The following is a 19,604-nucleotide window of genomic DNA, read 5'->3' on the forward strand; positions in this document are numbered from 1 at the left end:
AGTGCTAAGCATGCTTTTCACATAACATATACTCAATAAATATTTAGTTTTTAACTCTGTGCAAGTATAATGCTATATCTAGATAGGATTATAGTGGTGAACAAGACAAAATTCCTACTTTCATGGACTTATAATTCAGTGGACTGAATATATAGTGAAATATTTATTACAAATATTTCAAAATTTTGGAATATAACCCAATTGGGATCTCATTACCAGTGTGAAGACTTGCTTTGCAATCAAATATTGTTAAAATAGAAGTTTTTAAAAAAGTATTTATAAAACTAATTGTCGATATGTACTATATTTGCAAAAACTTTATGGATTATGTGTAGGGGTATATGGTACATAAAAATGTCATGTTTTGATAATTCCAAAATGGTGAGCCAAAGAAAATAAATTATGTAAAACAGTTATAGTGCTTCTGCTGTAACATTATCTGAGTGCAATTTAAGATAGTCTCAAAAGAATTCACAGCAAACTGTTAAACATGATAATCCTTAGAATGTGGGATTATTTGGAGGGGAAGTGCAGATAGAGAGGAAAGGATCTTTTCACTTTATATACATTTATATTGTTTTACTTTTAAAAATAAAGTACCATATTGAAATTTTAAAATACCAAAAATACTTGTAATATAATTTTCTATATTTAAAAATTTGTTGGTATTAGGAGTTTTATAATTTTTCAGCAGGCTGGGTAAATAATGCATCTTGATTATTGGCTAGTAGAGCTATAAAGAGATAGAACTGTAGTCAACTCAGAGGAGGACAAAGAGAAACTGGGCATTGAAATAAATTGTTTTAAAAAGAGGTTTTATTTATGTAAATAAAACTTGTTTTTTTAAGTTAGTTCAGTGTTTTTGATCAGTTACTCCAAATGATACCCTATCAAAAGACTTTCTGGAGCTTCAACTTCTAATATTGCTTTTAACACTCAGGTAGAGCAGAAAATGATAACGCAGACATTTCAAGAATAAAACTTATTGCTGGATGCAGCCCATGCCAATATCACAAGTGAACTACAGACTGTTCAGAATGAGAAAACCCAACTCCAAGCACATCTGTAAGTAAATTATGGGCAACTTCTTATACATCTTTTGTTCTTGCATTTGTGTTTCTTATCATGAGTCTGTCTCAGTCTTATCGTCAATGAAAACATTTGATTCTGCATTTTTTGGGCCAGCCACAGAGCTAAAATAAAGACTCTGCCCTCAAGAAACTAGTTTTGTTAGAACATTTTGGTAACTACTCTCAGTCAGGAAATATGTTCTATAAGAACATTTAATTGCTCTTTCTGTTAAATTAGAACTCTCATTTAGCTTTCATATGTTCTTGTTCTCTTCCTGCAGGGATCATTTAATCCTTGAGCATAACCAGTGTATCCAGAAAGCACAGGATGCTGAAAAGAGAACAGCTGTGCAAAAAGAGCTGCTAGAATCAACTATTGCAAGATTGCGAGGTGAATTGGAAGCATCAATGCAAGAGAAGAAGTCTCTGCTAGAGGAGAAAGAAAGATTTCAGAGGGAGGTAGGTAGAAGCAAGTTTACATTATCTTCTCGTTGTGGTGTGATGATGTTTTAAAATTGCATTCTAAATGCAAAAGACAAGAAAAGAAATAAAACCCAGATGCAGTTTGTCTGAGTTGCCCAATAAAGAATCTTTAGGTGGCTAACCTATGCCTTTTAGCATGTGAAGTAGTCTGTGCCAAATAGAACAGTATATCCTTATCCAGCATTAGTGAATGTTAACTAGTAATTCACACATTCTTGTGTTAGTTAAGGGGTCAGATTTTAAAAATTGATTTCCCCTGAAGGAGTGGGACAGTGAAGGTTAAGGGGGAACAGCCCTGTCTTCCTACTTAGGAAGGAACCAGCAGAGTCTGACATGCAGATGTGTCTTTCTAATTTCAGGGCTATTTGTGAAGTCTGCTCTGCCTCAGAGACTCCCTGATTGGCCCCTTTTCTGAGAGGATGTGCTATCTCTGCAGTGTAGGTATTAATTGACATGCAGGATATGTCTGCTACAGTGGAGCCTGTCAGCTGCTATAAAATTGACCTATTTCTTTTTTTTCCCATCCCCCTTGGGTAGGTTAATAAAACAGAAAAAGAAAGAGTGCAAGAAAGATGCAATTTGGAAAAGGAATTAGCTAAAAACCAGGTATTCTACATTTTACTTACTGATATTTCACTGTATTTCCTTCTGTATTGCTGACTACTGTATCAGCCTGTCTTAATGAGGAGATGGGTGATGAATACCAAGCTGCAGGGAAAGGAGAGCTATGAAGCTGGATGCCACTCAGAGCACACCAGTCACTGCAGCAGAAGGTTGTTTCTGGGGAGCATTTTCTTATTGAGCATCTGATGTTTGCCAGTGAGTCATCACTGCCTCTGGCCCTAGTGTTAACTGAGGATTCTAGCCAAGAAGTCACCTGAGAGTTAGCTAATGGGCCTGTGAGAGGCAAAGAGATGATTGCTGACTAGGCTGTTTTTAAATAAAAAACTAATGACTGGGCGAGGTGGCTCGCGCCTGTAATCCCAGCACTTTGGGAGCCCAAGATGGGTGGATCATTTGAGGTCAGGAGTTCGAGACCAGCTCGACCTACATAGTGAAACCCCATCTCTACTAAAATACAAAAATTAGCTGGGCGTGGTGGTGGGTGCCTGTAATCCCAGCTACTCGGGAGGCTGAGGCAGGAGAATCGCCTGAACCCAGGAGGCAGAGGTTGCAGTGAGCTGAGGTGATTGCGCCACCGCACTCCATCCTGGGCGACAGAGCAAGACTCCCTCTCAAAAAAAAAAAAAAACTAAGGCTGCCAAGTACCTATCAGCACCTGCCACTTTATCTTCGAGGTACCATTTTCTGGGTTCTAAAACAGTAGAATGTCCAGAGAAACAAATGAAATCCTTATTAAAATTAAACAAGAACCAATCTTTAAAACATTGCTGTTTGCGTTTCAAATTTTGAAGAGAGTAAAGCTTACATATCACTGTCATCTAGAGAATATATCTGGAGCAGCAAGGAGTATTAGCTTACTTAGACAAGAAATCCAGCAATAGGTATTGGGTATAGTCGTCAAGCCTTGACTGTTTCTTTGCTTCTGGTTTGCCCAAGTAGCATTTGTATTACCATATATACATGTAAACTTTTAATTTAAGGATTGGAGAGAGGAGAAATGCTAGAGTTTCAGCCTGAGCTCAAATGCGGTTACCACCAAGCTAGCAGGTACCTTCTCTGGTTCTAGTGATATGAAAATAGTCCACCCTAAAAATCCTCAAATGAGGCTGACTTCCTGTGGCACGGACTTTGGTGGTATCAATTTGATCTCAACCATGCTTTCTAAAATTGGGAAAATTGGTGACTACTATTAAATTCAGTAATGCTTTTTGCTTAAAAATGTTCGTGAATGAGGGCAGGCATGGTGGCTCACACCTGTAATCCCAGCACTTTGGGAGGCTGAGGTGGGCAGATCACTTGAGGCCAGGAGTTTGAGACCAGCCTGGCCAACAAGGCAAAACCCTGTGTCTGCTAAAAATACAAAAAAACCAGGTGCAGTGGCGCACACCTGTAATCCCAGCTACTCGGGTGACTGAGGCATGAGAATTGCTTGAACCTCATAGGTGGAGGTTGCAGTGAGCCAAGATTGCACCACTGTATTTCAGCCTGGGTGACAGAGTGAGACTCTGTCTCATAAAAAAGTTAGTGAATGTTACATGGCCAGGGTAAATGCTGTGAATATGTTTGGGATAAAAACAGCATTATTATTTTGCTTGTCTGATTTCATTCGTCTTAATGTAGACTAAGTGTAAGTTCATGGTGCTGAGAGATACTTGCTCATTAGAGACATTCTATGAAGCCAAATGATAATGCTTATAGAGAATCTCATTTTGTGGTATAAATTGTTTTTTTTTTTTTGAGACAGAGTCTCACTCTGTCGCCCAGGCTGGAATGCAGTGGCGCAATCTCCGCTCACTGCAAGCTCCACCTCCCGGGTTCACGCCATTCTCCTGCCTCAGCCTCCCGAGTAGCTGGGACTACAGGCACCCGCCACCACGCCCGGCTAATTTTTTTGCATTTTTAGTAGAGAGGGGGCTTCACCGTGATCTCGATCTCCTGACCTCGTGATCCACCCGCCTTGGCCTCCCAAAGTGCTGGGATTACAAGCGTGAGCCACCGCGCCCAGCCGAATTGATTTTTAAAATATGTGTTCTTTTAATGCTATGCTTTTTTAAAAAGTCAGGTTAATTGTTATAATTTACATACAGTGAAATTCACCCTTTTTTAGTGTATAGTTCTATGAATTTTGACACATACAATCATGTAACCACCACCACAGTCAAAATATAGAACATTTTTGTCACCCTGAGAAAGTTCCCTTGTGCCCTTTTGTAATCAATGCCTTCTTCCACCTCCTTCCCCTGGCAACCACAGATCTGCTTTTTTGTCCCGAGAGTTATAAATTATCCAGAGTGTCATATAAATAGAATCATACAGTATGTAGCATTTTAAATTTAGTTTCTTTCATTTAGCATAAGGCATTTGAGATTAATCCATGTTGTGTGTCAGTAATCTGCTCCATTGCCTGGATGTATCAGTTTCTTTATCCATTCACCAGCTGAAGGACATTTGGGTTGTTTCCTGATTTTGGCAATTAATAAAGCCTCTATAAATATTCAAATATGCACATATGTATTTCTGTTGGGTAAATATCAAGAGTTGGATTTCTGGTTCCTATGATAAATATATGTTTAACATAATAACAAACTGCTCAACTGTTTTTCAAACAATCTGTACCATCTTACATTTCTATCAGTAATTCATGAGTTCCAGTTTCTCTACATTCTCACCAGCACTTGGTTGTCAGTTTTTTAGTTTTATCTATTAGAATTTGTGTGTAGCAGCGTATCACTGTGGTTGTAATTTGCATTTCTCCAATGACTAATAATACTGAGCTTCTTTTCATGCACTTATTTGCCATTACAAATTGAAGTATCTCATCAAATCTTTTAACCATTTTAAATTCAGTTGTTTTTCTGGAGTTTTCAGAGGTTTTAAAATATATTCTTATAATCTTAAAAATATTTTTACTGTTTGTATATATACAAGTCTTTTGTCAGATATGTGTTTTACAGATCTCTTCTTCCATTTTATGACTTGTCTTTTCATTTTCTTTCAAAGAGCAGAAGTTTTAAATTTTAATGAAGACTAATGATCAATTTTAAAAATTTTGTGAATCATACTTTTTGAATTTTTGCCTAACCTAGGATCACCACAATTTTCTTTTTTGTTGTCCTCTAGAAGTCTTAGAGTTTTAGGTTTTATAGTAAGTCTATGATCCATTTCAAGTTAATTTTTAAGTATCATGCAAGGTATTGTTCAGGGTTCATTTCATTTTTTTTTTTTTTCAGGGTCTCACTTTGTCACCCAGGCTGCAGGACGGTGACACAATCACAGCTCACTGCAGCCTCGACCTCCCCAGGCTCAGGTGATCCTCCCACCCACCTCAGCCTCCTGAGTAGCTGGGACTGCAGACGCATGCCACCATACTCAACTATTTTTTTTATTTTTTGTAGAGACGGAGTTTTGTTATGTTGCCTGGCCACTCTCGAACTCCTGGGCTCAAGCAATCTGCCCAGATATCTCAGCCTCCCAAATTGCTGGGATTACAGTCGTGAGCCACCATGCCCAGCCTAGTACCTTTTTAAATTTCTCCATTGGTGGGCTTTCAGGTTGTTTCAACTTTTTGGGTATTAATGATTCTGTGAGCATTTGTATACAATTTTTTTGTGTAAACATATGTTTTCAATTGTCTGAGGTATAACCTAGGAGTGGAACTACTGGGTCATATGATTACTCCATGTTTATAATTTTGAGAAACTGCCAAACTCTTTTCCAAAGTGGCTACACCATTTTACAATCCCACCGGCAATGTTTGAGAGTTCCAGTGTCTCCACATCCTTACTAACACTTGTTCACATTTTAAAAATACCCATCCTAGTGGGTGTGAAATATCTCACTGTTGTTTTTTAATTGAGGTGAAATTCACATAATATAAAATTAGCCAGTTTAAAGTGAACAATTCAGTGGTATTCAGTACATTTGCAGTGTGGTGCCACCACCGCCTCTGTCTAGATTCAAAATATTTTCATCACCCCAAAAGGAAACCCTGTACTAGTTAAGCAGTCACTCCCCATTCCCTCCTTCTCCCAGCCCCTGACAACCACTAATCGGCATTCTGTCTCTATGGATTTACCTATTCTGAATATTTTATGTAAATATAATCATACAGTATTTGATCTTTTGTGTGTGGCTTCTTTTACTTAGCATGATGCTTTTGGGGTTCTTCAACATTGTAGTATGTATCAGTACTTCATTTTATGGCTGAGTAGTGGTGATTGTATGTATATATGTGCACGCACACACACACACACTCACACACCAAATTTGTTTATCTGTCCATCTGTCAAAGAACATTTGCACTGTTTTTACCTTTTGGCTATTGTGACTAGTGCTGCTATGAACCTGTATATATGTATATTTCAGTACCTCTTTTCAATTCTTTGTGATATATATATCTAACAGTGGAATTTCTGGGTCACATGGTAATTTTACGTTTAACTCTGAGGAATCACCAGTTTTCCACAGCACTAAACCATTTTACATTCTCACCAGCGATGTACAAAAGTTCCAGTTTCTCCACATCCTCACAAACACTTATTTTGTGTTTGATTATAGCCATCCTAATGGGTGTGAAGTGGTACCTCATTATGGTTTTGATTTGCATTTCCATAATAACTAATGATGTTAAGCATCTTCTTGTGTGCTTACTGGCCATTTGTATATCTTCTTTGGAGAAATGTCTATTCAGATCCTTTGCCTATTTTTAAAAAGGATTATCTTTTAATTATCAACTTATACGAGTTCTTTACACATTCTAGATGCTACACCCTTATCAGATAAGTGATTTGCAGGTATTTTCTCCCATTCCGTGGGTTGTATTTTTACATTGATAATGTGCTTTGATGCATAAAAGTTTAAAAAATTTTAAGTTTGGTTTATCTGTGTTTCCTTGGATTGTTTGTGTTTGAGTATTATATTTGAGAAATTCTTGCCTAACTCAAGATCATATAGATTTATACCTATTTTATATTTTAAAATTTTTTATAGTTTTATGTATTAATTTAGGTCTTTGATCCACTTTGAGTTAATTTTATATGTGCTGTGAGGTAAGCGTTTGACTTCATTATTTTGGCTATAGATATATAATTGTCCCAGTACCGTTCATTGAAAAGATCATTCATTCTTTCTATGGAATAGTTTTCACTCCCCTGTCAAAAATCAATTAATCATAGATATGTAAGTTTATTTGTAGACTCTTAATTCTCTTGCATTGATCTATATGTCTATCGTTATGCCAATACCACACAGTCTTGATTACTATTGTTGGAAGTTTTGATGTCTAAATGTGAATCTTACAACTTTTGTTGTTGTTGTTGTTGTTGTTTTTTAAAGATTGTTTTAGCCATTCTGGGTCATTGCATTTCTATATGAATTTTAGGACCAGACTTTCCATTTCTGTAAAAAAGAACAGCTGGAATTTTGGTAAGGTTTACATTGAATCTGTAGATCAATTTGAAGAGTATTACAATCTCAGTAATACAATTTGTTGTATATTTTTTGTATAAAGTTATGTCCTCACTTAATGTCATCAATAGGTTCTTAGGTTTCAACTTCAAGTGAAACGACATACAGCAGGTCTTTGAATAACATCATTTCATTCAATGTTGTGTTATGATGTTGATAAGAAAAAAATGGATTTTGTTATACGTTATCATTTCACTTAAAGTTGCAGTCTCCAAGAACCTATCAATGACAGTGAGGACTACTGTATAAGATAGTGTCATCTCTATAACTATCTCTATAAACTATATCTCTCTTTGTAATAGAGATAGTTATTTTTTGTAGAGACGGAGTTTTGTTCTGTTGCCTGGCTGGTCTTGAACTCCTGGGCTCTCTATTTGCTATGTCTGTTTGTAATAGAGATAGTTTCACTTCTTCCTTTCCAATTTGGCTGCCTTTTATTTCGTTTTCGTATATAATTGCCTGATAGAATCTCCAGTGCAATATTGAATAGAATTGGTGAGAGCAGACATCTCTGTCTTGTTTCTGATCTTCGGGGGAAAGCTTTTAGTTTGTCCCCATTAAGTATGATGTCAAATGTGGGGTTTTTTCAATGCTCTTCATCAGGATTAGAAAATTCCCTTCTATTCCTAGTTTGTTGGGAATTTTTGTCATGAAAATATGTTGAATTTTGTTAAATGCTTTTGCTATATGCTTTTGCTATGTCTATTGAGATGATCTTGGGGGTTTTGTTCTTTGTTCTATTACTGTGGTGTATTACAGTGATTGACTTCAAATGCAAAACTAAGCTTGCATTCCTTGGATAAATTTTACTTGGTCATGTTGTCCTTTATATGTTGTTGCATTAGGCTTGCTAGTATTTTGTTAAGATTTTTTGCATCTATATTCATAAGGGATACTGTTCTGTAGTTGTATTTTCTTGTAATCTTTTTGGTTTTGGTATCAAGATAATATTGGTCTCTTAAAATGATTTGGTAAGTATTCCCTCCATTTCTGTTGTTGGGAAGAGTTTGTGAGGGATTGGGGTTAATTCTTCTTTAAATATTTTGTAGCATTTACCAGTGAAGCCATCTGGTTCTGGGCTTTCTTGTATGTAGAAGGTTTTGTTTCTTTGTTTGGTTTATTATTTTTATTCTTATAGGTCTATGCAGATTTTCTACCTTTATTTGAGTCAGTTTCAGTAGTTTGGTTCTTTCTAGGAATTTGCCCATTTCATCTAGGATATCTAATTTGTTAGCATACTATTTTCAGAGTAGCCCCTTGTCTTTCTTTCTGTAAGGTCAGTAGCAGAGTTCTCTCTTTGATTCCTAATTTTAATTATTTGTGTCTCTTGTATTTTGTTCTTGTTTAGTCCAGCTAAATGTTTGTCAGTTTTGTTGATCTTTCTAGAGAACCAACTTGTGGAAGTTTTTTATAGATTTTTCTCTATTATTTTTCTCTATCTCATTTCTGTGTGAATCCTTACTGTTATCTTCTTTATGTTTGCTTGGGGTTTAATTTGCTTTTCTTTGTCTAGTTTCTAAAGATAAGCTTAGGTTATTGATTGAGAAATATTTCATTTTTTAAATGTAAGTGCCTATAGGAGTCACTCTGAACCTATTCTGGTTCAGGGGAGTGCCCATAAAAAAATAAAAAAGTGTCTGCAGCTATAAATTTCCCTCTCTGCACTGCTTTAGCTGCATATAGGATGTTTTGTTATTTTGTGTTTTCATTTTTGTTTATCTCAAACTGTTCTTTAATTTCCCTTGAGATTTCTTTTTTGACGCATTGGTTGTTTAGAAGTGACATGTTTAGTTTATTCACATATGTGAATTCCCCAAATATTGTTTTATTGATTTCTAATTTTATTCCATTGTAGTTGGAGAACATACTTTGCATGATATCAGTCCTTTCAGATTTACTGAGAGTTGTTTTATGGTATAACAGGGATATACCCTGAAGAATGTTCCATGTGCACTTGAGAAAAATGTGTATTTTGCTATTATTGGAAGGATTGTTCTATAGGTGTCCGTTAGGTCTACTTGGTTTATAGTGTTGTTCATGTCTTCTGTTTCCTCATTAATCTTCTGTCCAGTTGTTCTGTTGATTAATGAAAATGGGGTATTGAAGTTCCAACTATTACTGTTAAATTATTTATTTGTTCCTTCAATACTGTCATTTTTTGCTTCATATATTTGTGGCCTCTGTTAGGTGCATATATATTTATAAATGATACATCTTCTTGATGGGTAAACACTTTTTCAATGTGTAATGCTCTTTATCTCACCAGTTTTTTCTTAATGTCTATTTTATCTAATATTAGTACAGTCATTCTAGCTCTTTTTAGATTACTGTTTAATTTATATGGTATATATTTTCCATCCTTTTGCTTTCAACCCCATTTGTGCCTTTGGATCTAAAGTGTACATTTTATAAACAGCATACAGTTGGTTTTTTAAAAACTAATTTTGCCTATCTCTGCTTTGTAATTGCAGTGGTTTAATCTATTTGTATTTAATATAATTACTGTTAAGGTAGGATTTATATCTGCCATTTTGCTTTTTTTTTGTTTCGTTTTTTGCTTTTTCTTCCTCTATTTCTCAATTAGTGCCACCTTTTATGTTTAATATATATTTCTAGTTCACCATTTTAACTCCCTTATCATTTCTTTTATTCTATATTTTGGTTTATAGGTAACAAAAATAATTACAAACAAAAATATATACTACCTTTTATATATACCTATGTTGCTACCTTTACTGTTACCTTTTATTTCTTATGTGGATTCCAGATATTGTCTAGTGCCTTTTTATTTTAGCCTAAAGAACTTCCTTTAGTATTTCTTACAGCGTATGCTTTCTAGCTTCACAATCCAAACCCCACCAAAAATGGGGACCTGGAGAAATTATTCCACATTTTAGGTGAAGTCTGAAGAACCACATTCTCAAGAGTGTGTTTAAACTAGAAGAAAAGTTCTTGTATGAATTATTTCAGTTTTTATTTATCTGGGAATGTCTTAATTTCTTTGTTGTTTTTGAAGGATAGGTTTGCTGAATTTAGAATTCATGGTTGAGTGTTTTTCTTTCAGCATTTTGAATATGTCATCCCACTGCCTTCTGGCCTCAACTTTCTGATGAGAAATCAGCTGTTAATCTTGTTGAGATTGTCTTGTACATCAGGAGCCACTCCTCTCTTGATACTTTGAAGATTTTGTGTCTCTTGCTCTCAACAGTTTACTTATGTATGTATGTTTTGGGGCATGTCTTTTACGCTCATTCCCACAGTTGGCAACTCTCTAGCTTTCATTTCTGATTTCACATGACCAACAAACTGCTGCTAGAATGCTCACACCTGTTACTGCAAATTCAAAACCCAGGAAAGACTTCTTCTGGGAATTTACTTTATGTCAGGCTTGGGCTGCCCAGTACATGGCTGCACCCACAACTGGGCAAGTTCAACAACACAGGAGCCTTTCCACAGACTGTGATTATTGTAGCTTTATAAGAAATCATGAAATTAGGTAGAGTCCTCCAACAGTGTTATTTTCCTAAAGTGTTTTAGCTATTTTAGTTCGTTTGCTTTTTCATGTATGTTTTAGAATGACCTTAATGATGTTTTATGGGGATTTCAAATGAGAGTTAACATCTCAGCAATATTGAATCTTCTAATACAGTTAGGTTGTCACTTAATGATGGAGATACATTCTCAGAAATGCATCTCTGGGCAGTTTTGTTGTTGTACAATAGAGAGTACTTACACAAACCTCAGTGGTCACACCTAGGTTATTTTTTTTAAGTTCACTGTACATGTGCAGGTTTGTTACATAGGTAAATGTGTGTTACGGGGATTTGTTATGCAGATTATTTCATCACCCTGATATTATTTTTCGTGATCCTCTCCCTCCACCCACCCTCCACCCTCTGACACACCCAGTATGTGTTGTTCTCCTCTATGTGTCCATATATTCTCATCATTTAGCTCCCACTTATGAGAGAACACGCAACATTTGGTTTTCTGTTCCAGTGTTAGTTTGCTAAGGATAATGGCCCCCAGCTCCATCCATGATCACAAGGACATGATCTCATTCTTTTTTATGGCTGCATAGTATTCCATGGTGTATATGTACCACATTTGCTTTATCCAGTCTATCATTGATGAGCATTTAGGTTGATTCCATGTATTTGCTGTTGTGAATAGTGCTCCAGTGAACATACACACATGCATGTGTCTTTATAATAGAATGATGTATATTCCTTTGGGTATATACCCAGTAATGCGATTGCTGGGTCAAATGGTATTTCTGTCTTCAGGACTTTGAGGAATCGCCACACTGTCTTCCACAAGGGTTGAACTAATTTACACTCCCACCAACAGTGTGCAAGTATTCCTTTTTCTCCACAACCTCACCAGCGTCTGTTACTTTTTGATTTTTTGACTTTTTAATAGTAGTCATTCTGACTGGTGTGAGATGGTATCTCATCATGGTTTTGATTTACATTTCTCTAATGTTCAGTGATGTTGAGCTTTCTTCATATGATTGTTGGCCACATTTGTGTCTTCTTTTAAGAAGTGTCTGTTTATGCTTTTTGCCCACTGTTTAATGAGGTTGTCTTTTTCTTGTAAATTTAAGTTCCTTATAGATGCTGGATATTAGACCTTTGTCAGATGCATAGTCTTCCATTCTGTAGACTGTCTGTTTACTCTGTTGATAGTTTCTTTTGCTATGCAGAAGCTCTTTAGTTTAATTAGACCCTATTTGTCAATTTTTGCTTTTGTTGCGATTGCTTTTGACGTCTTTGTCATGAAATCTTTGCTCATGCCTATGTTCTGAATAGTATTACCTAGGTTGTCTTCCAGGGTTTTTATAGTTTTGGGTTTTATATTTAAGTCCTTAATCTATTTTGAGTTAATTTTTGTATATGGTATAGGGAAGGGGTCCAGTTTCCATCTTCTGCATATAGCCAGCCAGTTATCCCAGTCCCATTTATTTAACAGGGAATCCTTTCACCATTGCTTGTTTTTGTCAGGTTTGTCGAAGGTCAGATTGCTGAAGGTGTGTGGTCTTATTTCTCGGTTCTCTATTCTGTTCCATTGGTCTATGTGTCTGTTCTTGTACCAGTACCATGCATGCTGTTTTGGTTACTGTAGTCCTGTAGTATAATTTGAAGTTGTGTAGCATGGTACCTCCAGCTTTGTTCTTTTTGGTTAGGATTTTCTTAGCTGTTCAGGCTCTTTTTTGGTTCCATATAAATTTTAAAATAGTTTTTTCTAGTTCTGTGAAGAATGTCAATGGTAGTTTAATGGGAATAGCATTGAATCTGTAAATTGCTTTGGGCATTATGGCCATTTTAATGACATGATTCTTCTTATCCATGAGCATGGAATGTTTTTCCATTTGTTAGTGTCATCTCTCATTTCTTTGAGCAGTGTTTTGTAGTTCTTCTTGTAGAGACCTTTCACCTACCTAGTTAGCTGTATTCCTAGGTATTTTATTCTTTTTGTGGCAACTGCAAATGGGAGTTCATTCATGATTTGGCTCTCAGCTTTACTGTTGTTGGTGTATGGGAATGCTAACGATTTTTGCATATTGATTTTGTATCCTGAGACTGCTGAAGTTGCTTATCAGCTTAAGAAGCTTTGGGGCTGAGGTTATAGGGTTTTTGAGATATAGGATCACGTCATCTGCAAACAGGGATAGTTTGACTTCCTCTTTTTCTGTTTGAATGCCCTTCATTTCTTTCTCTTTCCTTATTGCTTTGGCCAGAACTTCCAATATTATGTTGAATAGGAGTAGTGAGAGAGGGCATGCTTGTCTTGTGCCGGTTTTCAAGGGAAATGGTTCTACCTTTTGCCAATTCAGTATGATGTTGGCTGTGAGTTTGTCATAGATGGCTCTTACTATTTTGTGGTATGTTCCTTCAATACCTAGTTTATTGAGAGTTTTTAACATGAAAGGATGTTGAATTTTATTGAAGGCCTTTTCTGCATCTATTGAGAAATCGTGGTTTTTCTCTTTAGTTCTGTTTATGTGATGAATCACATTTATTGATTTGCATATGTTGAACTAACCTTGCATCCCAGGGATGTAGCCTACTTGATCATGGCAGATAAGCTTTTCGATATGCTGCTGGATTCAGTTTGCCAGTATTTCATTGAGGATTTTTGCATCAATGTTCATCAAGGATATTGGCCTGAAGTTTTCTTTTTTTGTTGTTGTATCTCCACCAGATTTTGGTATCAGGATGCTGCTGGCCTCATAGAATAAGTTAGAGAGTAGTCACTCCTTTTCAATTTTTTGGAATCATTTCAGTAGAAATGGTACCAGCTCTTCTTTGTACCTATGATAGAATTCATCTGTGAATCTGTCTGATGCTGGGCTTTTTCTGGTTGCTAGGCTATTTATTACTGCCTCAACTTCTGAACTCGTTATTAGTCTGTTCAGGGATTCAATTTCTTCTTCCTGGTTAAGTCTTGGGAGGCTGTATATATCTAGGAATTTGTCTGTTTCTTCTATATTTTCTAGTTTGTGTGCATAGAGATGTTTTTAATATTCTCTGATGGTTGTTTGTATTTCTGTGGGGTCAGTGGTAATATCTCCCTTATCATTTCTGATCCTGTTTATTTGAAACTTCTCTCTTTTCTTCCTTATTAGTCTAGCTAGAAGTCTATTTTATTTTATTTTTTTTTAAAACAGCTCCTGGGCTGGGCACGGTGTCTCACGCCTGTAATCCCAGCACTTTGGGAGGCCAAGGCGGGTGGATCACGAGGTCTGGAGTTCGAGATCAGCCTGGCCAAAATGGTGAAACCTCGTCCTACTAAAAATACAAAAATTAGCCAGGTGTGGTGGCACGGGCCTGTAGTCCCAGCTACTTGGGAGACTGAGGCAGAAGAATTGCTTGAACCTGGGAGGTGGAGGTTGTAGTGAGCTGAGATCGCGCCGCTGTACTCCAGCCTGAGCAACAGAGCAAGACTCCATCTCAAAAACAAAACAAAACAAAAACAGCTCCTGGATTTGTTGATCTCTTGAATGGTTTTTGTGTCTCTATCTCCTTCAGTTCACCTCTGATTTTGATTATTTCTTGTCTTCTGCTAGCTTTGTTTGCTCTTTGTTCTCTAGTTCCTTTAGTTGTGAAGTTAGGTTGTAAACTTGAGATCTGATTTTTTGATGTGGGCATTTAGTGCTATACATTTTCCTCTTCATAGTGCCTTAGCTGTGTCCCAGAGATTCAGGTATGCTATCTCTTTTTTCTCATTAGTTTCAAATAACTTACTGAATTTTGCCTTAATGTCATTATTTACCCAGGAGTCATTCAGGAGCAGGTTGTTCAATTTCCATGTAGTTGTGTGGTTTTGAATGAATTTCTTAGTCTTGAATTCTGATTTGGTTGTGTCGTGGTCCGAGAGACTGTTATAATTTCAGTTCTTTTACATTTGCTGAGGAGTGTTTTGCTTCCAATTATGTGATCAATTTTAGAGTAAGTGCCATGTGGCAATAAGAAGAATGTATGTTTGTTGTTTTGGGGTGGGGAGATCTGTAAATATCTGTCAGTTCCATTTGATCTAGTGCTGAGTTCAGATCCTGAATATCTTTGTTACTTTTGTGTCTCCATGATCTAATATTGTCAGTGGAATGCTAAAATCTCCCACTGTTATTGTGTGGGAGTCTAAGTCTCTTTGAAGGTCTCTAAGAACTTGCTTTGTGAATCTGGGTGCTCCTATGTTGGGTGCATATATATTTAAGATATAATGTTGAACCCTCTACCATTATGTAATACCCTTCTTTGTCTTTTTTTGTCTTTATTGGTTTAAAGTCTGTTTTTTCAGAAACTAGGATTGCAACCCCTGCTTTTTTCTGTTTTCCATTTGCTTGGTAGATTCTCCTTCATCCCTTTATTTTGAGCCTGTGACATGCCTAGGTTATATGGTGTAGCTTGTTGCTACAACCATTGTTGTATATGTGGTCCGTCATTGATTGAAACATTGTTATGCAACACATTTCGGTACATGAACATGATGTATCTCTCTGTTTTATTTTGGTTTTTTATTTCTCTCAGTATTTCATAATTTTCAGCACATCATACCTTAGACATATTTTGTTAGATTTGTACTTAAAGAATTTCATAGTATTAGTACTGTTTTAAATGGCATTTTAATGAAACGTGAATTTCCAATTGTGCATTGTTAATATATAGAAATACAATAGATTTGCCCTTATATCCTTCAGCCTTGACACACTCACTTATTCTAGCATCTTTCTTGGAGGTTCTTTGGGATTTCCTTTTTGACAATCATATGTCTCAAGTAGAGACAGTTTTATTTCTCCTTTTCCAATCTTAATGCCTTTTATTATGTTTTCTTGCCTTACTGCACCAGCTATGGCCTCTTATATGATGTGGAATAGGAGCAGTGAAAGTGGATACCTTTGCCTTTTCCCAGTTTTAGGGGGAAAGTTTTTTCACTATTAATATTGACATTAGTGGTAGAATTTTTATATATACATTTTTAATCAACTAGAGGTGGTTCCCTTTCATTTCTAGTTTGCTGAGTTTTTATAATGAATTGATGTTGAATTTTATGAAATTCTTTTACTGTGAGTATTAAGATGGTTATATGGGTTTTCCTCTATAGTCTTTTGAAATGGTGCATTATACTGATTTATTTTGAATGTTCAACAAGCTTTGCATTACTGAGATAAGCTTCACTTAGTCCTAATTTGTTATCTTTTTATATATTGCTGGGCTAATATTTTGTGGAAGATTTTTTTTTTTTTTTGAGATGGAGTTTCGCTCTTGTTACCCAGGCTGAAGTGCAGTGGTGTGATCTTAGCTCACCGCAACCTCTGCCTCCCGAGTTCAAGTGATTCTCCTGCCTCAGCCTCCCAAGTAGCTGGGATTATAGGCATGTGCCACCACACCCGGCTAATTTTGTATTTTTAGTAGTGATGAGGTTTCTCCATGTTGGTCAGGCTGGTCTTGAACTCTTGACCTCAGGTGATCCACCTGCCTTGGCCTCCCAAAGTGCTGGGATTACAGGCGTGAGCCACTGCTCCTGGCCGGAAGATTTTTGCATCTGTATTCATAAGCTTGAATTGACTTTGAGTAAATACCAGAAGGACTTTAACTTATAGTAAAGGGGAACTATGTAATTTACAATATCCCTTTTGCTGAGGGCAGCTAGAAAAACTCAAAAAATGGAAAAGAGAGAAAAAGGGTTCTTTTTAAAAAAATTTTTAGACCCACAAACCACACAGAGAAAAGGGTTCTTAAAAACATAGAGCAGCTGGACGCTGTGGCTCATGTCTGTAATCCCAGCACTTTGCAGGGCTGAGGCGGGCAGATCACAAGGTCAGGAGTTCGAGACCAGTCTGACCAACATGATGAAACCCCGTTTCGACTAAAAATACAAAAATTAGCCAGGCATGGTGATGCATGCCTGTAATCCTAGCTACTCAGGAGGCTGAGGCAGGAGAATCGTTTGAACCCGGGAGGCAGAGGTTGCAGTGAGCCGAGATCACACCACTGCACTCCAGCCTGGGTGACAGAGCGAGACTCTGTCTCAAAAAAGTAAAAAATAAAATATCATAGAGCTATCAGACTGATTGGTCATATCTCCACATTTAGAGGCAAGGAAACATGGAAGATATTGTCCATTTTACAGTTGGAATTGTCATTTTAAAAATAAGATAATACTTTTTGGATCTGGTGTAAATAGTTTCTTTTTTACTTTTGTTTCTTTAAAGGTAGACATAAATACATTAACTCATAACCTGCAGACTCTTGAAGAAGAGAATAAGCACCTGGCAGATCAAATGGCTTCGCTAGAAATTCAGCAAGTCACTTCTGATTACCATGGGGTGGGTATAAAAAGGTCAGTCTAAATAGCAATTAATGACTAATGAGTTCAGAAATAACAACAACCAGAGGTCAGGAGATGGGTTTTCTTTGTGTTTTCATAATTATTAAAAATCTTGAATAATTCGGAATAAATATAGCAGAGATTCTTACAGTATTCAAACAATAGTGATTTGAGAAACCAAGAATTTAAGGGATTTATTAAACATTTGCCTTCACAAATAATCTGTGTTACTGAAAAGTACAAATATATCTGATGTTTTAAAATAGTTCCTCTTCCATAAATTATGAGGAAGAAACTTGTATTTTTTTCTCATCAGACAGTTTCCTCCATTAGGCAATCAGTAATAAGTCTGATTTCTGAAGGCTATTTGACAAGGTCAGTGCATTACAAATAAATGGTACAGTTCTTAAAATATCTTCTCTAGGCGGGGCACGGTGGCTCACACCTGTAATCCCAGCACTTTGGGAGGCCGAGGCAGGCGGATCACGAGGAAAGGAGATTGAGACCATCCTGGCTAACATGGTGAAACCCTGTCACTACTAAAAATAGAAAAAATTAGCCGGGCATGGTGGCGGATGCCTGCAGTTCCAGCTACTCAGGAGGTGGAACTTGCAGTGAGCCAAGATCACGCCACTGCACTCCAGCCTGGGCAACAGAGCGAGACTCTGTCTCAAAAAAAAAAAAAAAAAAAAAAATCTTCTCCAAGTAAAGGGGATTTAAAGATAAGGTCATTCTGTTAAGTAGCTAATAATTTTCCTGTGTGCTTTCAAATACATGAAAAAGTATTACTGCTTTTAAGCATGCAAATAATCTTTGAAAATTCCTAGAAGACCCCGACGTGAGTCTGTTTTAACCTGAGCTAAAGTCTTTCAAACTGTTATAAGCTGCTCATTACTTCAACTATGAAAAATTATACAGACTAAGTCTAAATCTTCTTATATGGTCATGGTTTTCAAGCCAGATTTCCTACTTTTCAGTTTTGGCTGTGACCTCAGGTATGATCCTTAACTTCTCTGAGCCTCAGTTTCTTAATCTGTCAAAATGAGGATAATAATGCTATAACTGTGTGGATGTTTGAGCTTAAGTAAATTAATACACACAGAACGTTTAGCAGATAGCTAACATTTATTGAATTCTTAGTATCTGAACTGTCTCAGAGAAAAAAAAAAAAAAGCCTGTAAGTGCCTGTTGGAATGACAAGATCCATTAGCTGTAATCCCTGGTACCATTTCAGACCAGCCCTCTCTCTCCACAGAATTAAAGATTCAGCCATGTCCTTCGCTGGTTGGCCAGCCTTAGCTGGGTTCCTTTGGGAGACCACATTCTCAGTCTGACTGATTCTTTCCTGAATCCATTGCCAGTGAGCAGGCCTAGCCTTACCCTATTAATGACTTTGACAGATCTTGCCAGTGATTTGGTCAGTGTTGATTTTTGCCTGCCTACCATGTCTTGATTACAGGTTCTCAGTGATAACTCATAGATAACGCAATTCTAGCTTGCAGTTCTGTCTCCACCCAGAAGCGTCTCTGACCATGCTTGCCTGAAAATGCTTCGGTTGGCTATATGAGTTTGAGGAATGAGCTAGGGATTTCAGGATTTGTTTTTGAATCTTAGCAATATCATTAAATCTATTGTCATTCAATGCTGGCAGTGTATTTTTGTTCTTTGAGAGTTAAAACTTGAAATTCTTTATAAAGAGTACCATCTGGTCTAACCCCTCATTGATTTTTGGAGATGCACATGACTGTGTTGTGTGTGTAACATCACAAACTTGAATTCAGATAGACCTGGTTTCAACCTCCATTTACTGTGTGACCTGGGCAGGTTCTTAACCTCTCATGGCCTGCAATGCCAAGAGGATCTCTCCTAGTGTAGGTATCCCACAGTATACTCTGCACACCCATATCAGAATAATTACTACATTGATTAGAAATTGACCTGTTTATGCATCTGCATTCACTCTCTTCTAATGCAAGAACAGTAGTTACTCATCTTTATATTCTCTTGCCTAGCATAATGCTTAATACATAATAGGTGCTTTAAAAACATTGATTGACTAGAGTACAAAGAAGGTCATGTCTGTTTTGCCAGGCAATAAGGATTAATGTCATATTGCAATAATAATATTCT

At 36.7% G+C, this 19,604-nt stretch overlaps 1 protein-coding gene and 1 non-coding gene across 2 annotated transcripts in view; one reads left to right on the forward strand and one right to left on the reverse strand.

Moving 5' to 3' along the window:
* LOC100580749 (coiled-coil domain-containing protein 150) overlaps positions 1-19,604 on the forward strand; it is a 52,839-nt gene that overhangs the window by 2,802 nt on the left and 30,433 nt on the right. The window contains 4 exon segments of the mRNA XM_012510794.2: positions 941-1,065; positions 1,352-1,529; positions 2,091-2,159; positions 17,359-17,472. Of these exon segments, the coding sequence (XP_012366248.2) occupies positions 941-1,065; positions 1,352-1,529; positions 2,091-2,159; positions 17,359-17,472 (486 nt within the window).
* Positions 10,922-11,104, reverse strand: LOC115832670. The gene has a single exon (XR_004028189.1).

This window comes from Nomascus leucogenys, chromosome 22a (assembly GCF_006542625.1).
Source record: "Nomascus leucogenys isolate Asia chromosome 22a, Asia_NLE_v1, whole genome shotgun sequence".
Taxonomy (NCBI): Eukaryota; Metazoa; Chordata; class Mammalia; order Primates; family Hylobatidae; genus Nomascus; species Nomascus leucogenys.